Genomic DNA, 18,255 nt, shown 5'->3' with positions numbered 1-18,255 from the left:
TATGGTCTTTTCTTGAATTGGTCATGGTCCTGACTGGTCTGACATTTTAACCTAACAGCAGCCTTTGGAATTTCTTCCTTTGGAAGGCTGTTGTTCGGAGATATTAAGTTTGCTGTACCAAAGTGCTCAACACCATGACAGTATTTTGGAGTGCATCTAGCAAAGGACTAGAAAGGGATGGAAAAAAACGAGAAATACAGATCAACTCCCAGGAAACCCTGCAAACCCAAGTTCTGTCATCAGTTTCTTTGCAACTGAGGGGAATTATTTCCAAGACACGGAGCACCACTGTCTGTCCCTCCCCAGGCACTTACAGCCACAGAGGATGAGCCTGGCAAGTGCATAACTGCACAACAACACCGGGCAGCCCTGCGTCACGAAAACAAGAGTTTGGGGAAAACAGCTCCTTCCTCCACAACATCAGCCACTCTGCCTGAAGGGGCAGGCCCTGTACTGCCCTCTCAGCAGCTGAAAACGAGGGTCCCGCCCCCGAAGCAGCAGTCACCTTTTGTGATGTTGACCTCACGGATGCTGTAGCCCTCGCGCAGCCGGACCGAGACGATGCTCACGAGGTCAGCGTGCACCTCCTTCTCCGTGTGCTTCTTCCTCCGCATCGCCAGCGCGGGGTTGCTGCTCGCAGACACCAGGTGCTCGTTGAACAGCCTGTGCTGGGACACTGCAAATGGCAGAGGTGGGCTTTGTGAGGCAGCGGCTCCCCGCAGCAACGGGCCTCCTAAAGTGCTTCATGAAAGCTGCCAGGAACACTCGCCCTGCTGGCCTGAAGAACAGCACATCCTTCAGGCACCACTTGCACCCTCTCCTGATTCTGCAGCGCAGCGAACAGGTTCACAAGGGTGGCCAAGAGGCCTGGGAGAGGGGCTGGGTGGGGTGCCAGGCCCTGCTTCCTCTGGGACAGCTTTCCTGACAAGGCACACGTTGGAGTTACACGTTTCACCCGGACAGGCAGGAACTGCACAGCTGTTACAACAGCTGCACGGCAGGCTTTGGGGCTTTACCAATTTCCCCGGAAAACCTGAACTCCCAGGTGCTTTCTAGAAGGTATCAGGATGCGGGAGCCTTGAGCTTAAACCCTTAACAGCTGATCTTTTTAAGATTCAACATTTCCGAGTCCCAGGCCAGCTCTCTTCAAACTTGCTACCACGTGTGGCTTCTGCTGCCAAGTTACAGAAGGTGCAGATGGCACCAGCACAGTGCCAGGGCATGAGAGGGCGTTCCCATGTTTTACTGGTAACTAAACTAATGTGTCCTGGCACACTCCCAGTCAGTAACAGCCACAAAATAAGGAAAACCAAGAGAGGCATTTGGGATGGTTCTCAGGGGCCCAGTTTTTCAATCCCAGCTGATGTCTGCAAGCCCAGCTAGGATAAGCTCTCCAGAATGTTCCCACCTGAGAGCTAACCAGTGTTCAGGGAAGGGCGGGCGAGAGCTTCTGACCCCCTCCACATTCCAACACAGTAAGCCTAACTGCAGATTGCTGAGCCAAGACCACAGAAAGGGGAACAGTGGTCCTCCCAATCCCTGGAACCAGGAGGAGAGTCATGGATCAGGCTGTGTGCCCAATTGTGCCCAGAGCCCTCAGAAGACACTGCCCAGAGGGGACAAGGGAGAGTATCAGCATAACCACGCCTGGGGGAGTCACCCCAAAGAGAGGTGCTGTAAGACGTCCAGCTGCTGGAAGGAGGACATGCAGGTTCCTCACCACAGTAATATTCTGGATTCAGGGACTCCCCAGTACGCAGAAAGGAGTAGAGCAGAAATGCCTTGTGATACACGTTCAGATCCAGGCTCAGGGGATCCAGCTCAGGGCACGTGGAGAGGTAAGCACCAAAAGTGGCCATGGCGATGAATTTCATCAGTTCCACGTTGGGAACGTGGCCAAAGCTGCAATCATACGAGTAGACACCGCCTACCTGCGGGATGGCAAAAAGAAGACACCTGAGAGAGTGCAGCAGCGCCCAGGACAAGGCAGAGGGCTGGTAAGGGACTCAAACAGGCAGAGAAGGCCCCTCTTCCCCTCTGGAAGTGAATGCCACCACCACCAACCTACCTGCCTCCCTCTGCCCCACTCTGCCAGGTAGCAGACATACCTGCACAAAGGAACAGGCCACTGTGCCACTGCGCAGCTGGTTGAGCAGAGTCTCGCACACAGCCACGTCGGGGACACTGGTCACACCGTCCGTAATTATTATTATACCTGTGAACAAGGTAGCACTTAGTGCATCTTCCATCTCGAGCAGCTATCAAATCTCCCAGTATACCCACCAGAGAGAAAGTTTTAGGCAGGGCAAAAGCAGAAGGGAAATCCCGAGCACGGTTCAGAGCTTCCAAGGCGTTAGGGGGCTGGCAAACATCATGACTAGGTACAGAAAAGCACTCAGCTCTGCACATCCCGGGTTGTCCTGAGCAACAGTCACAGCTGTCCTTCCTCACAAACTCCCCAACGCTGACACACAGCACATTGTTGTCCTCCCCATTCCCATCAACACAATTTGCCCACACCGTGGAGAGGAAGAGCTGACGTTGAAATTTCCTCCCCAGCAGAAGGGTCCAGGCACCAGCCCTCCTAAAATTAACCTCAGCCTACGGCAGGAGGAACACAACCGGGCAAACCTTAACCCCGAGGATGCAGCCAACCTGCACTGGAGTTGGAGGGCAGCAGCTGCAGTGCCAGGATCCCTTGCCGGACCATGCTGACCAGGCCAACATCAGCAGTGACAACAGACACGCTGGGCTTCCTCCCGGATGACTCCTGCACGTCACCAGGGCTCTCTTGGCTCAGGGGTGACAAATCCATCTGGAAAAGTTAAAAAAAAAAAAAAAAAAAAAAAAAAAAAAAAAAAAAAAAAAAAAAAAAAACAAAAAAAAAACCACAAGGCCCCATGGGGATGATTTCAGCCTAGCTCTAGTTCTTGCTCCTCCAAACACCCTTCAGCCTGGCAGGCCCGTGGCACCACAACAGACTCCACTAGCAGCTTTAACTTCCCGGTGCTCTCAAAATCCTGGTCATTTGGGCCCGTTAGAACAGCTGGGCAAGGCTGCTTGGGGGTAGGGGAAGGGGACAGCACGCTCAGAGCTTTATTCTAAGCTGATTTCTCACGGAAGAGGAAATATGAGATACTTCAGAGTCACTTAGACTCTTCTGTAGAGCAAAGCAGTTCCCAGTAAAAGAGACAGTGAATACCAATTTTTTCCCCTTGTCATTTAGTGGAAGCTGCAGCTATTCAGCACCTACTTAATCTACTCTTTTCAGCCCAGAAAGGCTGGAGAAGCAGAGACAGCTGTGTCTCACCTGTGAAGCACTGCAGCAGAGGGAGCAAGGAGCCTTGTAAGGACAAAGTCTAGTGCCTATGCATTTACCTCTGCTCAAACAGCACTTGTTATGCAGTGCTGATACAAACAAATGCAGGTAGGCTTCTCCTCAATCTTCTATGAAAAATATCTCCCAGGCAAAGCCTGAAATTTGTATAATTACACCAGTGAGAAACCTGTGTTCATAGTCCCCTCATCCCCAGAAGGCTCTGGCACTTCAAACCTGTAATAAAATACTGCTTTATTTTTACTGCTAAGACAGAATGGGCAAGACCCTCCCCTGCAAAGCTATAGGGGAGGACTGGAGCTGGGAAAAAAAACCTGGGACCAAGGAAACTTTTGTTATGCACAAATGGGAGCAGTCTGTGGCTGCGAGCAAAGAACTCTATCCATCGCTTTAATTTGCCAGATACCTTAAATTCAGACACTCCTTAACAATGATACAGCTAATACAACTTCAAAAGTTAAAAAAGTTTCAGTCCCTGCCCTTCCCCTGGGGCCTCCCACCTCCACCCCACAGCCTGTGGCAGGACTCGCCAATCCCTCTGGCCTGCAAGAGCGTCTCTCTCCCCCATTTGCATGGAAGAAGTTATAGGGTAGTTTACCACGAGAGAAATACTGCATCAAGCAGGAATGCATACAAAGCACTGCAAAAACACCATCTGGACTCACTAGTCCAGGTATTTACTTCCTGCAGTCTTCCTTCTGTTCCAGGACTGACAGTCTTAGTAACCAAACATACAAATTTCAGCTGGACTATGAGATTCGGAGCACTCCAGATATGGAACTGCAGTACATCACCAGTAGCCTCTTGCTTATCTGATTTTGAGACTTTTTTTTCCCCTTTCTGCTCAAACTCTAATAACTAATGCTAAATAAGGACTAAATTACCTCAGACAGGCCAATAATGACTTGGGTTGCAAGAAGATGAAAAGCAGTGTGGCCAGCAGGTCGAGGGACATGACCTTTAAAAGTCTCTTCCAACCCAAACTTTCTATGATGCTTCCATTACTTTGCTGATACACATATCCATGATTACTAAACAGCATCTGCCACAGATTTCAGGGAGCAGTAGAAACTGCACCAGCTGCTTATTCAGTTTCATGGCCAGTTTTCATCATAACAAGGAAGTATTTTCATTCATGAAATGTAACAAGGGTTAAGGGCATATTCACAGCTATTTTTAGATTAACAATATGGGCATAATCACCTCTCCTACAATCTTCTTCAGAGAGAAAGCACATCCTACCATTTATCCCATGATGTCAGACAAGCCAGGCTGTTTTACTGCACAATAATCTGAGGGAAAGTAATCACTCTCATCAGTCCTTCTAAACACTTACTGGTGCTGCTTTCCTCAGTGTTCAGGTCTCGTTAGTGCACCCCACAACATTATCTTGCCAGCTCCTCAGCTGTTCCTTCTGCAGACCTACCCTGCTGTTCCTCCTGCCACCTCACCTCAGAGGGGCCTCTGAGCGCAGATCTCAAGGGAGCCAAGAGACCCCAAGTACCTCTGCCCTCCTTACCTGAGGTTTGGGCTCGTACTGTTGCTGGAGCATCTCTGCCACTTTGTTCTCAAAGGCACATAGCTGTGTGTAAACTTGGTGCAGAAAGGCCTCGCGCTTCGTCTCATCCAGCTGGCAGCCCTGGAACAGCACCTGGCCCAAGGACACGCGCGTCAGTCAGCGAGTTAAGCTTTTATAGCACCGGCCCACGGAACGGTACACAGGAACACAGCTCTGTCTGGTGAAGTTCAGACACATCCCTGACAAAGAACAAGGTACAACACTGGACATTTCTCTCCGTTCCTACTCATAGCAACTGCCTCTGAGCAGTGGTGTCTCATGGCATCTGCAATTCACTCCGCAGCAGACGCTCACGTCGCACTTTGGGAAATCTCCTTCCTGGGCAAGAAATTTCTACTTCATTTGCCTTCTTCCAAGTTAGGCAGTTGTCAGGAGAAGAAAGGGATGTGGGATCCTTGCTAGAAGCCATTAACTCCGGTCTGATGTTTCTAAGGAAGGGCCTGTTTGTTCTAATCTAACTCACCTATAGACTGATTCTCATCTTCCAGAAGGAACGGCAAATTGAAATAAAGAAAAGAACAACTTAGACTGGACGTTACAAAAGAGGCTGAGTGGTGTGATGGAGTGAGCCTGCCGCCACAGAAACTCCCCAAGCTGATAGGCATGACACCTGTGTTTACAGATGTCACCACTGTACAGGCCATCTGTGCCCACAAGCAGGAGGCAAAGAAAATACAACGTGCAAACAAAGAACTCAGCCGGGTGGGGAGACGCTGCATGTTATCCACACTCCCTCAACCTCAGATGGGCAAGACCTCTTAGTGACATAGGAAAAGTAAATAATTACCACAGAGACAGGCTTTCCTGGATGAGTGATACACACATATGCCTTTTCCTCCATGCAAGGAACATCATTATCCAGTTGTACCCAGAGACCACAGACCGTGGCCTCATACCAAAAAACAGAAGGAATTTCAAAGAGATTCAAAGAAGAAAAATGTAGCCCGATATAGTGTAAATAGGGGAGATACTGAGGAACAGCGTGATGGTGGTCTGCAAGACTGCTGGACAAGATGACACACAAAATACCACTGGTAAATGGAGAAGTTCCTGCTATGCTGGACCAAAGTGAGGGCCACGTTCCTCAGGCCCTACATAGACCCTGGCAGAAGGTTTGGGCAGGGCAGGCTGGGGAGGGAGAGAGAGGGAACAAGCTTAGACTAACAGGCTCCTCCTGTTACCACCCACTTTCTCTGGTATTTCCAAAAGAATGAAACACATCATCAGAAACGTGCAAGTAATGTGAAAATACAGTAAGGCGGAAGAGATCAAGGATGAGCTTAAAAAAGAAATCACACTGGCACCATAAACCAGACTTGAATTTGTTAAACAGACCTGCCCTGACACAAGTAAAATCTCACTGATAATCTCAGTACTGGGGCTGGCTGCTCCCTCCAGCAAGATACCAGTGCAAAGAGAACAAGGTTTGCAGGAAGGGGCAATTATTTTTGAATTAACCACTTCTACACAGCTGCAGTAGGCAGACAAGCTTTTGGGCACATGGGCTCTGCTTGGATGCTTCAAGCTAATTATAACAGGCAAAAAGAATTAATCAACAGAAATTAAAAACAACAACAACAACAAAACAACATCAACAAGCACACTTCTGACATGAGGCAAATATCCCCTGTGGCCCAATTCTAAGGCCATGCCTGCAGGCAGCGTTCCCCAGAGAAACCTCTGCTTTCTGCCCAGAAAGGAGAAGTTGCTCACACACCCTTCACCACACCAGGCCACTTCCTAGTGAGACAAGCCTGCAGCATCCCAGATCACAGAGCCCAGCTGCCACACACCCCTCCTTTCCTCTGCCCTCACAGGACCCTGAAACAGCGAGCTGAACCTCACCTGGTGGGACTGCAGGCCAATGATGGAGGAATATGCCTGGATGGTGACAAAGATCTCTGGCTGGTAGATAATGTCTGAACCAGGGATACGAAAGGGTCTTAACAATCCCACCAAGCATCGGGAAAGGGCATGAAACACTTCATCAAAAATTATCTCCCCCGTTGAGTCATCCTGCAGAAACAGAGAAAGGGAACAGCTTTTTCATCATCTAGGACCTTCAATCTCATCGCTGGTTGTCCCACCCTGCAGAGCCAACAGTAAACATCCTTCTGCAATGGCAGCTGGATTAAAGCAACAGCTCCCCTAAACAAAAATCACACACTGAGCTTCCAGTGGAGAAACAGGACCTGCCATTGTGCTGCTCAGCCAGGAGCACAGCTTTCCCAGCTCCCTCCTGGGAAAAGCAAGACTTCTGCAAAACTTAAGGTTGACACTGAGAGCAATAAGCCTTCTCAGCAAGCAGAAGTGGGCCCAGCCTTTTAACGCAGAACATCCCGGAGAGGCAGTTTCTGCACTTACCACAATCCCCGTGGAAGGGCTCAGGTCAAGCTCAATCACGAATCGGTACTGGCGGGCCAGGAAGGTGACCCGTGTGGAGGGCACCAGGAGATAGGGCCTGGGCTGGACCGGCTCGTCCGGCTGCCACCCGTTAGGGAGGATGCTGAGAACATCAAGCTCGTTTTCCGACTTTACCTGCCAGAACAAGCAAAGGGAACATGAGAGAACATCACAACAAAGGAAGAATGAGGGGAAGGAGCCGGGCTCGGATGCTCTGCAGGGTCTCAGGGGCCCCCGGGCACCGACTCACCAGCTCGGGCTCGGGCACGGCCCGGATGACCTGGTGCAGGCGGCTGAGCACCCAGGCGAGGCGCACGTTGCGGGAGATGCGGTAGTCCTTCTTCATCAGGAGGAACACATGCCCTGCCTCCTCCACCTGCGGTGGGAGCACAGGTCACCCGGCTGTTCACCCCGCGCCGCCGGGGCAGCCCCACCGCGGCCCCGGGCCCCGCACCACCCTCGCTGAGCCCCTGCTCCCCGGCCCGGCCCAGCCCGATCCCACAGCCCCGCTGCCCTCCGAGCCCGGCCCGGCCCGCTCCCACCTCCCCGTCGGGCCGCTCGGCCCCCGCCATGTCGGCGCGGCCCCGCCCCCGGAAGCGCCGCGGCTGTGCCGGGACAGCGGGGCGGGGCCGCGGCCGCCATCGCCGCTATCGCTGCCATCGCCGCTATCGCCGATATCGCCATGCAGGTGAGGGCCGGGGAGCAGGGCCGGGGGGCTCCGCGGGGACCAGGCACGGCCGCGGTTGGGGCAGCCCGGGCGGGAGGCCGAGCCCGCGGTGCTCCCCTCCGCGGGGCGGGTGGCGGTGTGTGCTCAGCCGCCGCTGCAGCCCGGGGTGAGAGCCCTCATCGCACCGAAGGCCCCCCCCTGCCCCAGCGGCCTTGGCTCTGCCACCAGCCGGGAACTCGGAGCGCAAAAAGAAGTCGTGAGAGCAAAACGCGCGCTGCTGGGTGTCATTCCGCGTAGGCTGCTGCTGGCGCATCCCTCGCGTTTAATAGCCCGGAATGAAACTTCATGAATGGGAGAAGGACGTGGTTACTTTTTTTTTTTTTTTTTTTTTTTTTGAAGTGCTGTGAGTTTGTAGCATCCACGATGCGCAAGGAAAAGAGTTGGCGGAGGTTAATGAAGGTTAGCGGGCTGTAAAGATCTACCTCCTTTGGTTTGTTTGAAACCGCTGCCTGCTGGCTTCGTGCAAGTCTCCTCGTTGTCCTACTGGAAAAGAAAGTTAAAATGGATTGTCCTGCAATTCCTTCCCTATAGGGGTTTTTACACTGTCTCTCCTTGCGTGTACCAGTCTCTTTACTATTTTTAATTGATACATTTATGGAACTATGAATAGTCTTGATCATGCTCGTTGCCTTTATTAGCACGTATTCCTACATTATCCCTTTTCAGCAGGAGGGACAAGTGACTTGTAGTATTCAAGATGCAAATGAGGCACGTGCATTTATGCGGTCACATAAGGATGCTTAGCTTTCTGTTGCTTTCCTAATAAATCCTATGGTCACTTCCTTGACTGCCCTTTGGGCCTTGGGCAGATGTTTTCACGAGTTATCCTCAGATAATCCCGAGATCCTGTTGATGAGTAACAGGGTTATCAGCTCGGAGAATGTCATTGTGTACGGAAAGCCCGGCGGGGGCGGGGGTGTTCCCCTTTGTTTTGCCAGTCACGATTATTTTTTTTTTCCCCCCTTTGTTTTGCCGCATGCATTGCTTGCATTTACCTACTCTGAATTTCACCTTTACCTCTCAGTTGCTCCCTATCAGCAGGTCCTTCAACAACCCCTCCAATAAGCCCTATCTTTACTACCTCGGGGCAATTTAGTGTTGCTGACAAACTCCTTGAAGCATTCCCTGTGAGAGGCACAAGAGGCAGGCACGGCATTCCTTAGAACCACCGGTCACATTCCGTAGAATCACTGGTCAGTCTTACTGTACCGCGTGCTTTGCGCTGCTTACATCTGCTTCCAGCTCTTCGTGGCTTTGGGAAGAGCCTGGGAAAGAAGGAGGCCTGGAGCAGGCAATGGGATTTCATTCATTTTCTTGAGGGCTTCTTGGATAAGCACAGGCAGCGGGCCAGGGGGAATTGTCGTGGGTGCAGATGCCTGGCACCCCTGCAGTAAAGCACTGGCTACCAGCCCAGCCTGTAATACAGGCAGTAGTTAATCTTCTTGCACCAACACGGTGCACACAAACAGTTGTAGGCTCATTTCTTAATTGGGCAGGAACTGACTAGTCCTGTCATAAGACAGAGGAGGGTGCCTTTGTCTCCAGGGGGGACAGCCAGCAGCAATCGCTTCCATGAAGCCACTCCATGGACAGGGAGTCAAATTTTAACAAGGTTGGCTCAGCTGTTATTCTAAGGTGGATAAAGTGAAGTCCAGTCAATGATTACCGACTTGTCAGAATATAAATAAAATAGAATAATATTGTGTTCTCGTGAACACGGGAGATGCCTGATAACCTCTCCTGTGAAGCTTTATTTAAACAGTGCAACAACAAACCCAATAGCAAGCGTGCCAGCAGCCTGAGTCACTCTATCTGCTCTCCCAATCGGTATTCCCTTTCTATTATTTGATTGCTTTGTCCCACCCTCCTCGTGGATTATTATTGTACAGTTCTCAACTTACATGAGCAGTTCATTAGGGCTGGAACTTTAATTATATTTTGCGCAATACCGTAGCGTGAGTAAGTTAGAGTAGATAGGATTTTAGGGGGGTTTTGCAAGAGTCAAGGACATGCCTTGGTGTCTTTGACATCAGATCCCCTGTCTTGACACTTTGTCTGTCAACGTCCTCCCTCACCCGGATGGGGATATCAGTGGAAGAGATTATTTAAACAGTGTAATCCAAGCAAAAGGCAGGAGGTGAGGTGTGTGTGTGGGCAGGACACGGGTCTGTGTCAGGGCAGGGCCTCCCGCAGCCAGCAAGGCACAAATACAACAGAGCTGCCGGTTTCTTGGGCAGATGGAGGTGGCAGTCGGGCAGAAAGAAAGTAAATGAGGTAAAGAACACACACACTGGAGTCTTTAGGCCACGGACCCAGTACTCACTTTGCAAAGGCTGTTTTGGATGAAGACTTCACTGTGCCCACAGCTGCTGTCAGAAAAGACTCAGAGAATGCTACTCTACTTTGAGCTGAGTTGGCTTAAATGGCTCACAAAGGTGGCACGAGCTAACTTTGATGATTTTACCTGATGTGGTAAAAAGCAGATGTAAGTGATGATGTCTTCACTACACTCATCTAGACCTTACAGAGCACAGCCGGCCAAACGTTTTTCTCAGGCACAAGTCTGTTGCCTAAGTGTCCCAAGGGGAAGGGGTCAGTGTGAAACCATAGGATTCTTATCTCTGGAGTCTCTGTTTGCTTCCTTTGAAAGGGAGGCCGGCTGTAGAACCGATTGGATTATGGATGCATGGGTGTGGATTCACAGTGCCTTGGGAGGATGTTAAGCTTTGTCCTCATCCTTTGTCTTTCTTGCCTTAATTTAGAGAGAGGAGAAGCAGCTGGAGCTGACCCTGGAGGCGCTCATCAGTCAGGTGGCCGACCTGAAGAACTCTTTGGTCAGTTTTATCTACAAGCTGGAGAACGAGTATGACCGACTCACGTGGTAAGGTGTCTCTCTTGGAGCTGGGGCCACTTGGTCACTGCAGCTGTTCTGACTTGGCTCAAAGGATTAATTAGAAACCATTAGCTTAGTGACAGTAGGTTTAAATTTGCTTTTCATATTTGTGCTGGAGGAACAACTACCCGTCTTCCACCAGAAAACCAGCTGAAATCCATTGGTTTCATGCTGTAGAGTAATCAAGTCATCTGCAGTGACTGGAAGTTCTCAGATGAAATATCTTAGAGACCCACGTGCACTATAAAATGAGCAGTGGTTCTTTCTGCATTTCTTGACCTTCTCTGGCTTTTTCTGGCTCTGATATAAACTGAGCTTTTGCGTTTTGCTAGTTCTGCTTCACCACGCAGCTTGAGAGACTTGCAAGATGCCATTCTCTTCCTGGTGGAGCATAAAGATGTTATAGCTGCAACTTAATAAACTATATGGTATCTCAGTGTCTGCCGTTGCAGAAAGCTTCAGAGGCAGTTAACATTTGTAGTTAATGTTGCAGAAGGCAGGAGAGCTGGTGAATCCCCCCATGAGAGCCAGCTGAAGGGAACCTCCTTGACAGGATTATCCGTTACTTTTCTTCATTATTGCTTAGTGTGGATAGCCAAGCCATAAATATTGTCTCTCCTGGCTGTACTGCTTAGGAGTTAAATTATTTCTCAGACCTTGCTCTAGAATTGCACTGAGAGAGTTAGTGATAAGGAGAGAATTGCTCCTCCGGATGTTACTGAAATCCCAAATGACTGATGCTTCCAGCAGTGCAGCTTATAATATCCTTGAACTATTTGCAGCATTTGAGACATTTGCAGTCGGGGCTGGGGTTTGTCCACATCTGCATAGTCAGCCCTAGGTTTTACTGCTTATTGTCTGGAGTAGACTGATTTGAGGAGTAATAGTGCTATTTCCTCACTCCTTGAATGAAGAAAGAAAACCCACCTGTGGCATACCTTTCCATGCTTTTATCTTCTTTATTGCTTTCCCAGGCCATCAGTTCTGGACAGCTTTGCATTGCTCTCGGGGCAGCTGAACACCCTGAATAAAGTGCTAAAGCATGAGAAGACCCCACTGCTGCGAAACCAGGTTATCATCCCCCTAGTGCTGTCTCCAGACCGCGATGAAGAGATCATGGTAAGACGTGTCCCTTGGTTATCAGAGAGTGCTGGTGTATCTGCTCCAGCCTGCCACTCCTCGTGCTGGGCATTCCTCAGCTCTGGGTGCAGAGAAAGAAAAAGCAACGAGTGCTTCTGTCCCCGGGAGCTGCTTGGCTGAGGGATTTTCACCTACGAACACGTGCACCGGGTGCACTTCACAGGAGGTGCTCTATTCATAAACACGTTGCTCTGACTGAACGGTCACAATGCAGATTCCTAGGCAAGTTGTTGAAAACTTGCTGATGCTCCCCAGATCGAGGTTTCTGGCCTTGTTCCAGCACCATGGCCTGTGCCCTGGGCTGGAGGCAGAGGCTCTGAGTGGGGCTTGTCCTCTGTTGCAGCGGCAGACAGAGGGGCGTGTGCCCGTGTTCAGCCATGAGGTGGTACCTGACCATCTCCGGACCAAGCCGGACCCTGAGGTGGAGGAGCAGGAGAAGCAGCTGATCACTGATGCAGCTCGAATTAGCCCCGACGCAGCACAGGTAGGTAAAGAACAGTTTGATTCTTCTGCCTCTTGTCCCTAGGGCACACGATGCCCTTTAACTCTGCTTCCTTCACCCTTCCATTCTGAAAGTTGTTTTTTTTTCTGCTCTGTCCTTTCCTGTCTGAGATTTCTCCAGCTGACCCTAGCTGAGGTTTGGTTTCCTCCACAGTTTCACAAGGGTATCTCCAGCTCTCTGGTGTTCACAGAAGGTGCCATCAGACCACTCAGAGAGGCAGAAGTTATCCCATCCCCACAGTGCCCTATGTGCTTTAGCACTGGGCTCCCTAAGCTCGGCTACCAAAATAGTTGGTTATTACACAGACCCCGGGAAGAGAAAGCTTGTTCGCTCTCTGTGATGATTTGTGCTGAATTGGAGGTATCCTGGCAGTTTCTGACGGTTTTCGTTTTGCAGAAACAGATCCAAAGCCTGAACAAAATGTGCTCAAATCTGCTGGAGAAAATCAGTAAGGAGGAGCGTGAATCTGAAAGTGGAGGTATGTCACTGAGGTGGAAGTGGGGTACAGGGGTTCCAGCAGCAGGCTGCAGAGAGTAAAGGCAAAACAGGTGTAGCAGACAGGCAATATGGGAATTGAGGTTGAGCAGCACAGACAAAAGCATTTCAGAAAATGCAAGATTGGCTGTCCTGGAGCCCCCTAATTTGAGAAGGGTGCCATGTGTCCCGCCTGTGTGTGACCTGTGCATGGCAGGAGGGTCATCCCAACCCTTTTCCGTATCCCTCTTTGAGGAGGTGGTAGCTGTTTGCCAAGAAAACATCCCAATCAATTTTAATTAATAAAAGTAGTTGTGAAAATGCAGTGCCAGTGAATGGGAAACCCCTTATCTGTGTTCTGAAGGAGGCTACATCGTTGGCAGGCTCTTGTATGATGCCCTCTAGATGATGGGATGCTTGAGACTCATGGCCAGCCTTTTCTGGTTGTGGTGTTCACTATTCCCATGAGTGCTGTGCACAACTCTTAAAGGCAGTGGCATTGTTTTTATTATCTTTGACACACATAGTGTAAGCAAGGACCCAAGCACAGGTTCTGTCTAGTTTCTGGGATTAACTGGGCACATGTGTGGCAGAAAAACTTGCAGACACCATACTGCTCATGAGCCTCCAGAAGTGATGTTGCCATTGTTTTATCTAAAACACAGTGTTAAGTGCCTGAGGATTCAGCATGGAATAGCCTTTAGTGGGAACTTCTCATGGGCATGGAGAAGTGAGCTCCCTCTGTCCTCCTTCCCTGAGCAGATTATGCCCTGCTGTCAGTGAAAAAGCTCTTGGATCACCCTTGTCCCTGGATTTTGCAGCTGTGCTACTTCTTAGACCTGGATTGCTAAGTCTAAAAAAAAGTAACTTCTGAAAATAACTTCTTTTTCTACAGGTTTACGACAGAACAAGCAGACTTTCAACCCTGCAGACACCAATGCACTGGTAGCAGCTGTGGCCTTTGGGAAAGGGCTGTCGAACAGGAGACCCCCAGGCTCGGGGGCATCTGTCCAGTCAGGCCAGCCAGGAGCTGGTGCCATCATTGCAGGGGCTTCGGGCATCCAGCAGGTCCCAATGACAGGGGCACCAGCTCAGCAGCAGCCAATGCTGGCAGGAGTGCAGATGGCACCAGCAGGACAGCCAGGTAAAAGAAGTTGCATATCTGAGATCAGCTGAAATCCGTGGAGCAAGACAGATAAATGCAGATGTAGAGATTCTTCCCCGGTCGCCTTTTAGGTGTAGCCAAGTATGAGTTTCCTTTCTAGCCCTAATGACATGAGTCAGGTTACAGCAGTGGAGCAATACCTACTTAAAATTAGCTTAGGTTGAAATGGATCCCAGCCAAACAGCTTCAGCTTCTTAACTCCCACTGCAATACTATTTTAATAAGAGACTTATTAAAGGGATCAATATGGAGGGAGATCACAGTGTAGTTTTGCAGGGATCTATGGGTTTCCTGTCAAATTTAAGTTGTGGGCAGGCAATGAAGTGGAAAAGTTTGGTGGCAATGAGTTATTTAAGGTAAGAAAAACCCCCAAAGTTGTCTGTAAAAAGTCAGAAGGATTTCCTATACCAAGCGACTTTGCTTAATAGTAGTAGGTTACATTTGTATGAAACACAAAGTGAAATACATGGGTGTACAAATTGGACTGTACATGTCCAGCACCTGGACTCTAACCTAGTTACTTGTATTTATCAAATACATCCATGACATGAGTTCTGTAAAGACATCAGTTGGGGCAGAAATGCAAACCAAATGTTAGCAATTGCTAGAAGAGAAACTAAGAGGAACAGATGATATCTTCAGGCCACTCTGTAAATCCGCTGGGCACCCACACCTGCAGTATTATGGGCGGTTCTGATGCCTTCTCTGCTATTGGCCATAGCTTTGGGCTAGGGAGAAGGAAGCCTATAAAATCCCAAATTGTTTACAGCAGGTGATTGAGGGATGATTGTTCACCGTCTCCCAGGATACAGAAGGACTGGTGAAAGCGCACCAATGAAAATACGGGCTCGTGGGCTTGGAACAAAAGGGAGATGCTTTTCTGAGGACAAAATGATTAGACTGTAGAGCACATTGCCTAGTGTGTGATAGGTAGATTGTGTTTATATGAGATGGAAAAATAAGTAAGCACGTACATTTCTGGATGAAAAATCAGTCAACAGCTAATCTTGAAGATCCCAGCTCTGATTCCATGACCCTGAGCCCCACAGTATGTTAGAAGCAGAGGGAGTATTCTGAAGGGTTATCAAGCACTGCAGGCTTGCCCTGTTCTGCTATTCCTCCTTAAAAGTCTTCTGCTGTCACGAATGGATTTGGCCTGGGGGACATACAGGCCTAACCCTGTGCTGTCATAATGTTAATTGGGATTTAGAATATCAGATATCCTAATTGGTGTTTTCTTGCCTGTGTAATGACTGTTGTTCAGAAATGAAGTTGAGCAACAATATTAATCCTAAGTTAAACATGTATTTATGTAAGATAAATTAATTTCCATTGTGATGTGAAAACAAAGAAGACCCCATAAACAGTGTATCCAGGTTGGAAAGACAGTCCCTTCTGTAGCCCAAGCAGAGTGCCCTGGTAACAAGAGCTCCTGTCCAGCCTGTGTTAGGGGTAAGGTCCCTTCTGATAAGAGCAGCTATAGTGGGTTTTACCAAAGGTCAGTCTCACTATTCTGCTTTTGATTGCCTTAGCTGAGGCTGAAAGAATACAAGAAAAAAGTATATCTTGACAACAGTCATTTTTTAGGGATTTTAAGCCAGGGTTTTGTTTGATACCGGGGGGTGCAGCAGCCATTAATTTCTGCAGTTCCTGTTTGAAATACAGTTTAGACTTCTACAACACCTATAGCAATAAGTCCCACAGCTCTATTGCCTGTTTTGCTTTTAAAAGAATCCTTTTCGTGTTTAAATCTTTAGCTTGATAATTTTCTTGCGTGTTTCCTTTTTACCCACGTTGTGCAAAATGGCAAATAATGATTCCTCACTTACCTTCTCCATACTAGTTTTCGTGTTTTGGAAATCTGTCATGTCTCCTCCCTTTGTCCATTTTTAAATTTTTTTTTCCCCCCTAGCTTTTGAGTCCTATTCTCTTTAATATGACTTAGTGTGAAAATGATAACTTGGACCATCCTTATCACTCTTACCTGCACTTTTTCTGTTTGTTTCCAAACCTGGGAACACCAGAATTGCTCAGTGTCCCAGATGGGGGGGAATCACGCAGTCCTGTTACCTGCTTTTGGAGTAATGTCTAACAGTATTTGTGGGCTGCTTGTTAGCACTGAAGTGATATATCAGTTGCCTGCCCATTTATTGGTGGCAATGGCCCACTTTGGATATGCCTGAGAAAGTTTAATAATCTTTATTCTTTTAGGCACTTGCTTATCAAATCTTTTCTTTTCTTGTCCTGCTGTACTACATTTTAACTTCCAGAAGTTGTCCTTTTTTTTTTCTTTTTTCTGTTTTATTTTGAAGACACTGAAGGAGAGTTCTTTGAATATCCCTCTGAGCTACTCTTTAATCACTGTTTATTTTTCAGGTCGTTTCAGTTTTGTCTAGCACTGTACACTTACTGTAGGCTGCTAGTAAGCTGTCTTTGAACACACTCCCAAGTGTGATTGGTACCAGCGAAGAGTAATAATGCCCAAGAGGTGGATGTGGTTACAAGAAATGAAGAGATCTCAGAGAGGCTTAGTAATTTAAATATACGCCCTGACTGTAAATAATGCTGCATGTAAGGGGATACAGGCTCTGTGTTTGCCTCTCTGAAATGGAAGTGGAGATCAGTCTGGGCTCTTCTGTGAGTGCTGCTGCCAGCAACTTCTGTGAAAATGAGTAACAGCTCCAACACTGCTGTAGGAGCCTCCTGACAAAGAAAAGCTTGCTTAGGGTGGAACGAGGATAGAATTTGAGGGGATAACAGAGGGACACAGGAGTTGTCAAGAAGATTTCTCAACAGGGAAAGATGCCAGTTTGTAGAAGAGATTGATTGTGTTAGGTCAGAAGCTGGAAGATGCCGTAGCAGATAAGCCCAGACAGGGTTGTTGTGACTCTTGCATGCTCCTGAGCAAATGTTCTCCCATATGCTGACTTTACACTGCTTTTTCTTTTTTTTTTTTCCCTCTTTTCAGGAAAAATGCCAAGTGGCATAAAAACAAACATCAAATCTGCCTCAATGCATCCCTACCAGAGATGAGCTGAGATGAACCAGACCCGGGGAAGAGCAGTGTTGTTACTGCTGCAGCCACCCCACTTGGATTCCTTCTAGGATTGCCGAGTCCCTTTGCACAGCCACACACCATATCCAGGGAGATAGGGCTTAAAGGCCCTTCCCTGGCTTTTCTTTATTGCTGGGTGGCTTGTGTGGAGCTGCTGGTGGCCACGTTTCCTGGATACCACTACATCTCTGTTCAGCCAGAGCAGAGGACTTTGGTTATGGGTATTGATCCCGTCTTTTCCAGGTCTGGCCTGGAGGATAACTACCCTTTCCTGATACAGAACCTGAAGAGCTGCATGGAGCACTCTGCTCCTTGTTTTTTTCTTAGTCACTCAGTGTGTTCTTTCTCTACTCCCTCTTGCTGAATAAAGACCTTGTTACGCACCATCCCTCTCTCAGGAACTCTCATTTCTCTTTGGGGGAAGCACGGGGCATCCCCAGTCCAAAATACACTGAAAATGCTGGAGGCTGAGTGCTGGTGCTGCAGGTTTATGGGTAAAGAGGTGTTGGAGAGTGAGTCAGCAGGGTACAAACACAAGCAGCAAACATAATTCTGGCTATTCCCCAAAAAGCAGGATACTGGGAAAGACTATTACAAGGCCCACAGCAAGAAGGCAGCACTTCAGGAACAGAAGCACAGAGCTTTTGTATTCTGATACTGCAGCAAATCCCAGCTGGATCTGGTTTCATTTCCATGCTTGTCTGCTTCTGTGTTTCCTATAAAGTTTCTTAGCTGCTTCAGGATCGATTTATCACTTCAGAGGCTTATTTCAATCTGCTCAGGACTGTGGCACTTCTGGATTGGCCATTTCTCTTTAGAGCTGGGCACTGTGAAGCCACCCCTGTTCTGCTTTGTTCCCTTGAGCTGTAACACCTAATCTGCCCAGTGAGAGATTCCTCTCAAGACTAAAAGGTGGGGGTGCATGCCCACGGGGCACATCAGTACATGCAGCATTATCCTGAAGGAAAACTGTCCTGCCT

General features: G+C 48.7%; 2 protein-coding genes across 11 annotated transcripts in view; one reads left to right on the top strand and one right to left on the bottom strand.

Annotated features, from left to right (window-relative positions):
• SZT2 (SZT2, KICSTOR complex subunit) overlaps positions 1–7,946 on the bottom strand; it is a 52,710-nt gene extending 44,764 nt beyond the window's left edge. For 5 of the 9 annotated variants that reach the window (XM_027900646.1, XM_027900649.1, XM_027900650.1 and 2 more), the window contains exons 1-9: positions 7,862–7,942; positions 7,570–7,695; positions 7,281–7,454; positions 6,762–6,932; positions 4,857–4,988; positions 2,656–2,815; positions 2,109–2,215; positions 1,721–1,931; positions 506–676 (exon numbers count right to left, since the gene is read on the bottom strand). In XM_027900646.1, coding sequence (XP_027756447.1) covers positions 506–676; positions 1,721–1,931; positions 2,109–2,215; positions 2,656–2,815; positions 4,857–4,988; positions 6,762–6,932; positions 7,281–7,454; positions 7,570–7,695; positions 7,862–7,891 — 1,282 coding nt within the window. In that variant the 5' untranslated portion in view covers positions 7,892–7,942. Of the gene's footprint in view, positions 1–505; positions 677–1,720; positions 1,932–2,108; positions 2,216–2,655; positions 2,816–4,856; positions 4,989–6,761; positions 6,933–7,280; positions 7,455–7,569; positions 7,696–7,861 lie in introns of all 9 variants that reach the window. The other 4 variants (XM_027900647.1, XM_027900651.1, XM_027900652.1 and 1 more) reach the window with 3 other exon arrangements.
• On the top strand, positions 7,602–17,658 carry MED8 (mediator complex subunit 8). Of its 2 annotated transcripts, none has more exons than XM_027900657.1 (7): positions 7,602–7,712; positions 10,809–10,927; positions 11,914–12,058; positions 12,423–12,563; positions 12,978–13,059; positions 13,951–14,199; positions 17,189–17,658. In XM_027900657.1, exons 3-7 carry the CDS (start codon positions 12,056–12,058, stop codon positions 17,251–17,253), a joined length of 540 nt encoding a protein of 179 aa, XP_027756458.1. In that variant the 5' UTR covers positions 7,602–7,712; positions 10,809–10,927; positions 11,914–12,055; the 3' UTR covers positions 17,254–17,658. The 2 variants fall into 2 exon arrangements, with proteins under 2 accessions (XP_027756458.1, XP_027756457.1); XM_027900656.1 differs by lacking the exon at positions 7,602–7,712 and adding an exon at positions 7,942–8,007.
• Positions 17,659–18,255: the final 597 nt, after the last annotated feature.

The sequence above is a fragment of the Empidonax traillii genome, unplaced genomic scaffold (genome assembly GCF_003031625.1).
Source record: "Empidonax traillii isolate 1590-97213 ecotype Southwest subspecies unplaced genomic scaffold, ASM303162v1 scaffold745:size721762, whole genome shotgun sequence".
NCBI lineage: Eukaryota > Metazoa > Chordata > Aves > Passeriformes > Tyrannidae > Empidonax > Empidonax traillii.
The sequence above is the reverse complement of the archived record's forward strand: the minus strand, read 5'-3'. Positions and strand labels throughout refer to the sequence as shown.

Bases quoted from the DNA above. Each gene is read 5' to 3' on its own strand.
- MED8 (XM_027900656.1), top strand. The intron at 10,928-11,913 runs GTAAGGTGTCTC...TTGCTTTCCCAG, and splicing joins GAGTATGACCGACTCACGTG to GCCATCAGTTCTGGACAGCT. The intron at 13,060-13,950 runs GTATGTCACTGA...CTTTTTCTACAG, and splicing joins GCGTGAATCTGAAAGTGGAG to GTTTACGACAGAACAAGCAG.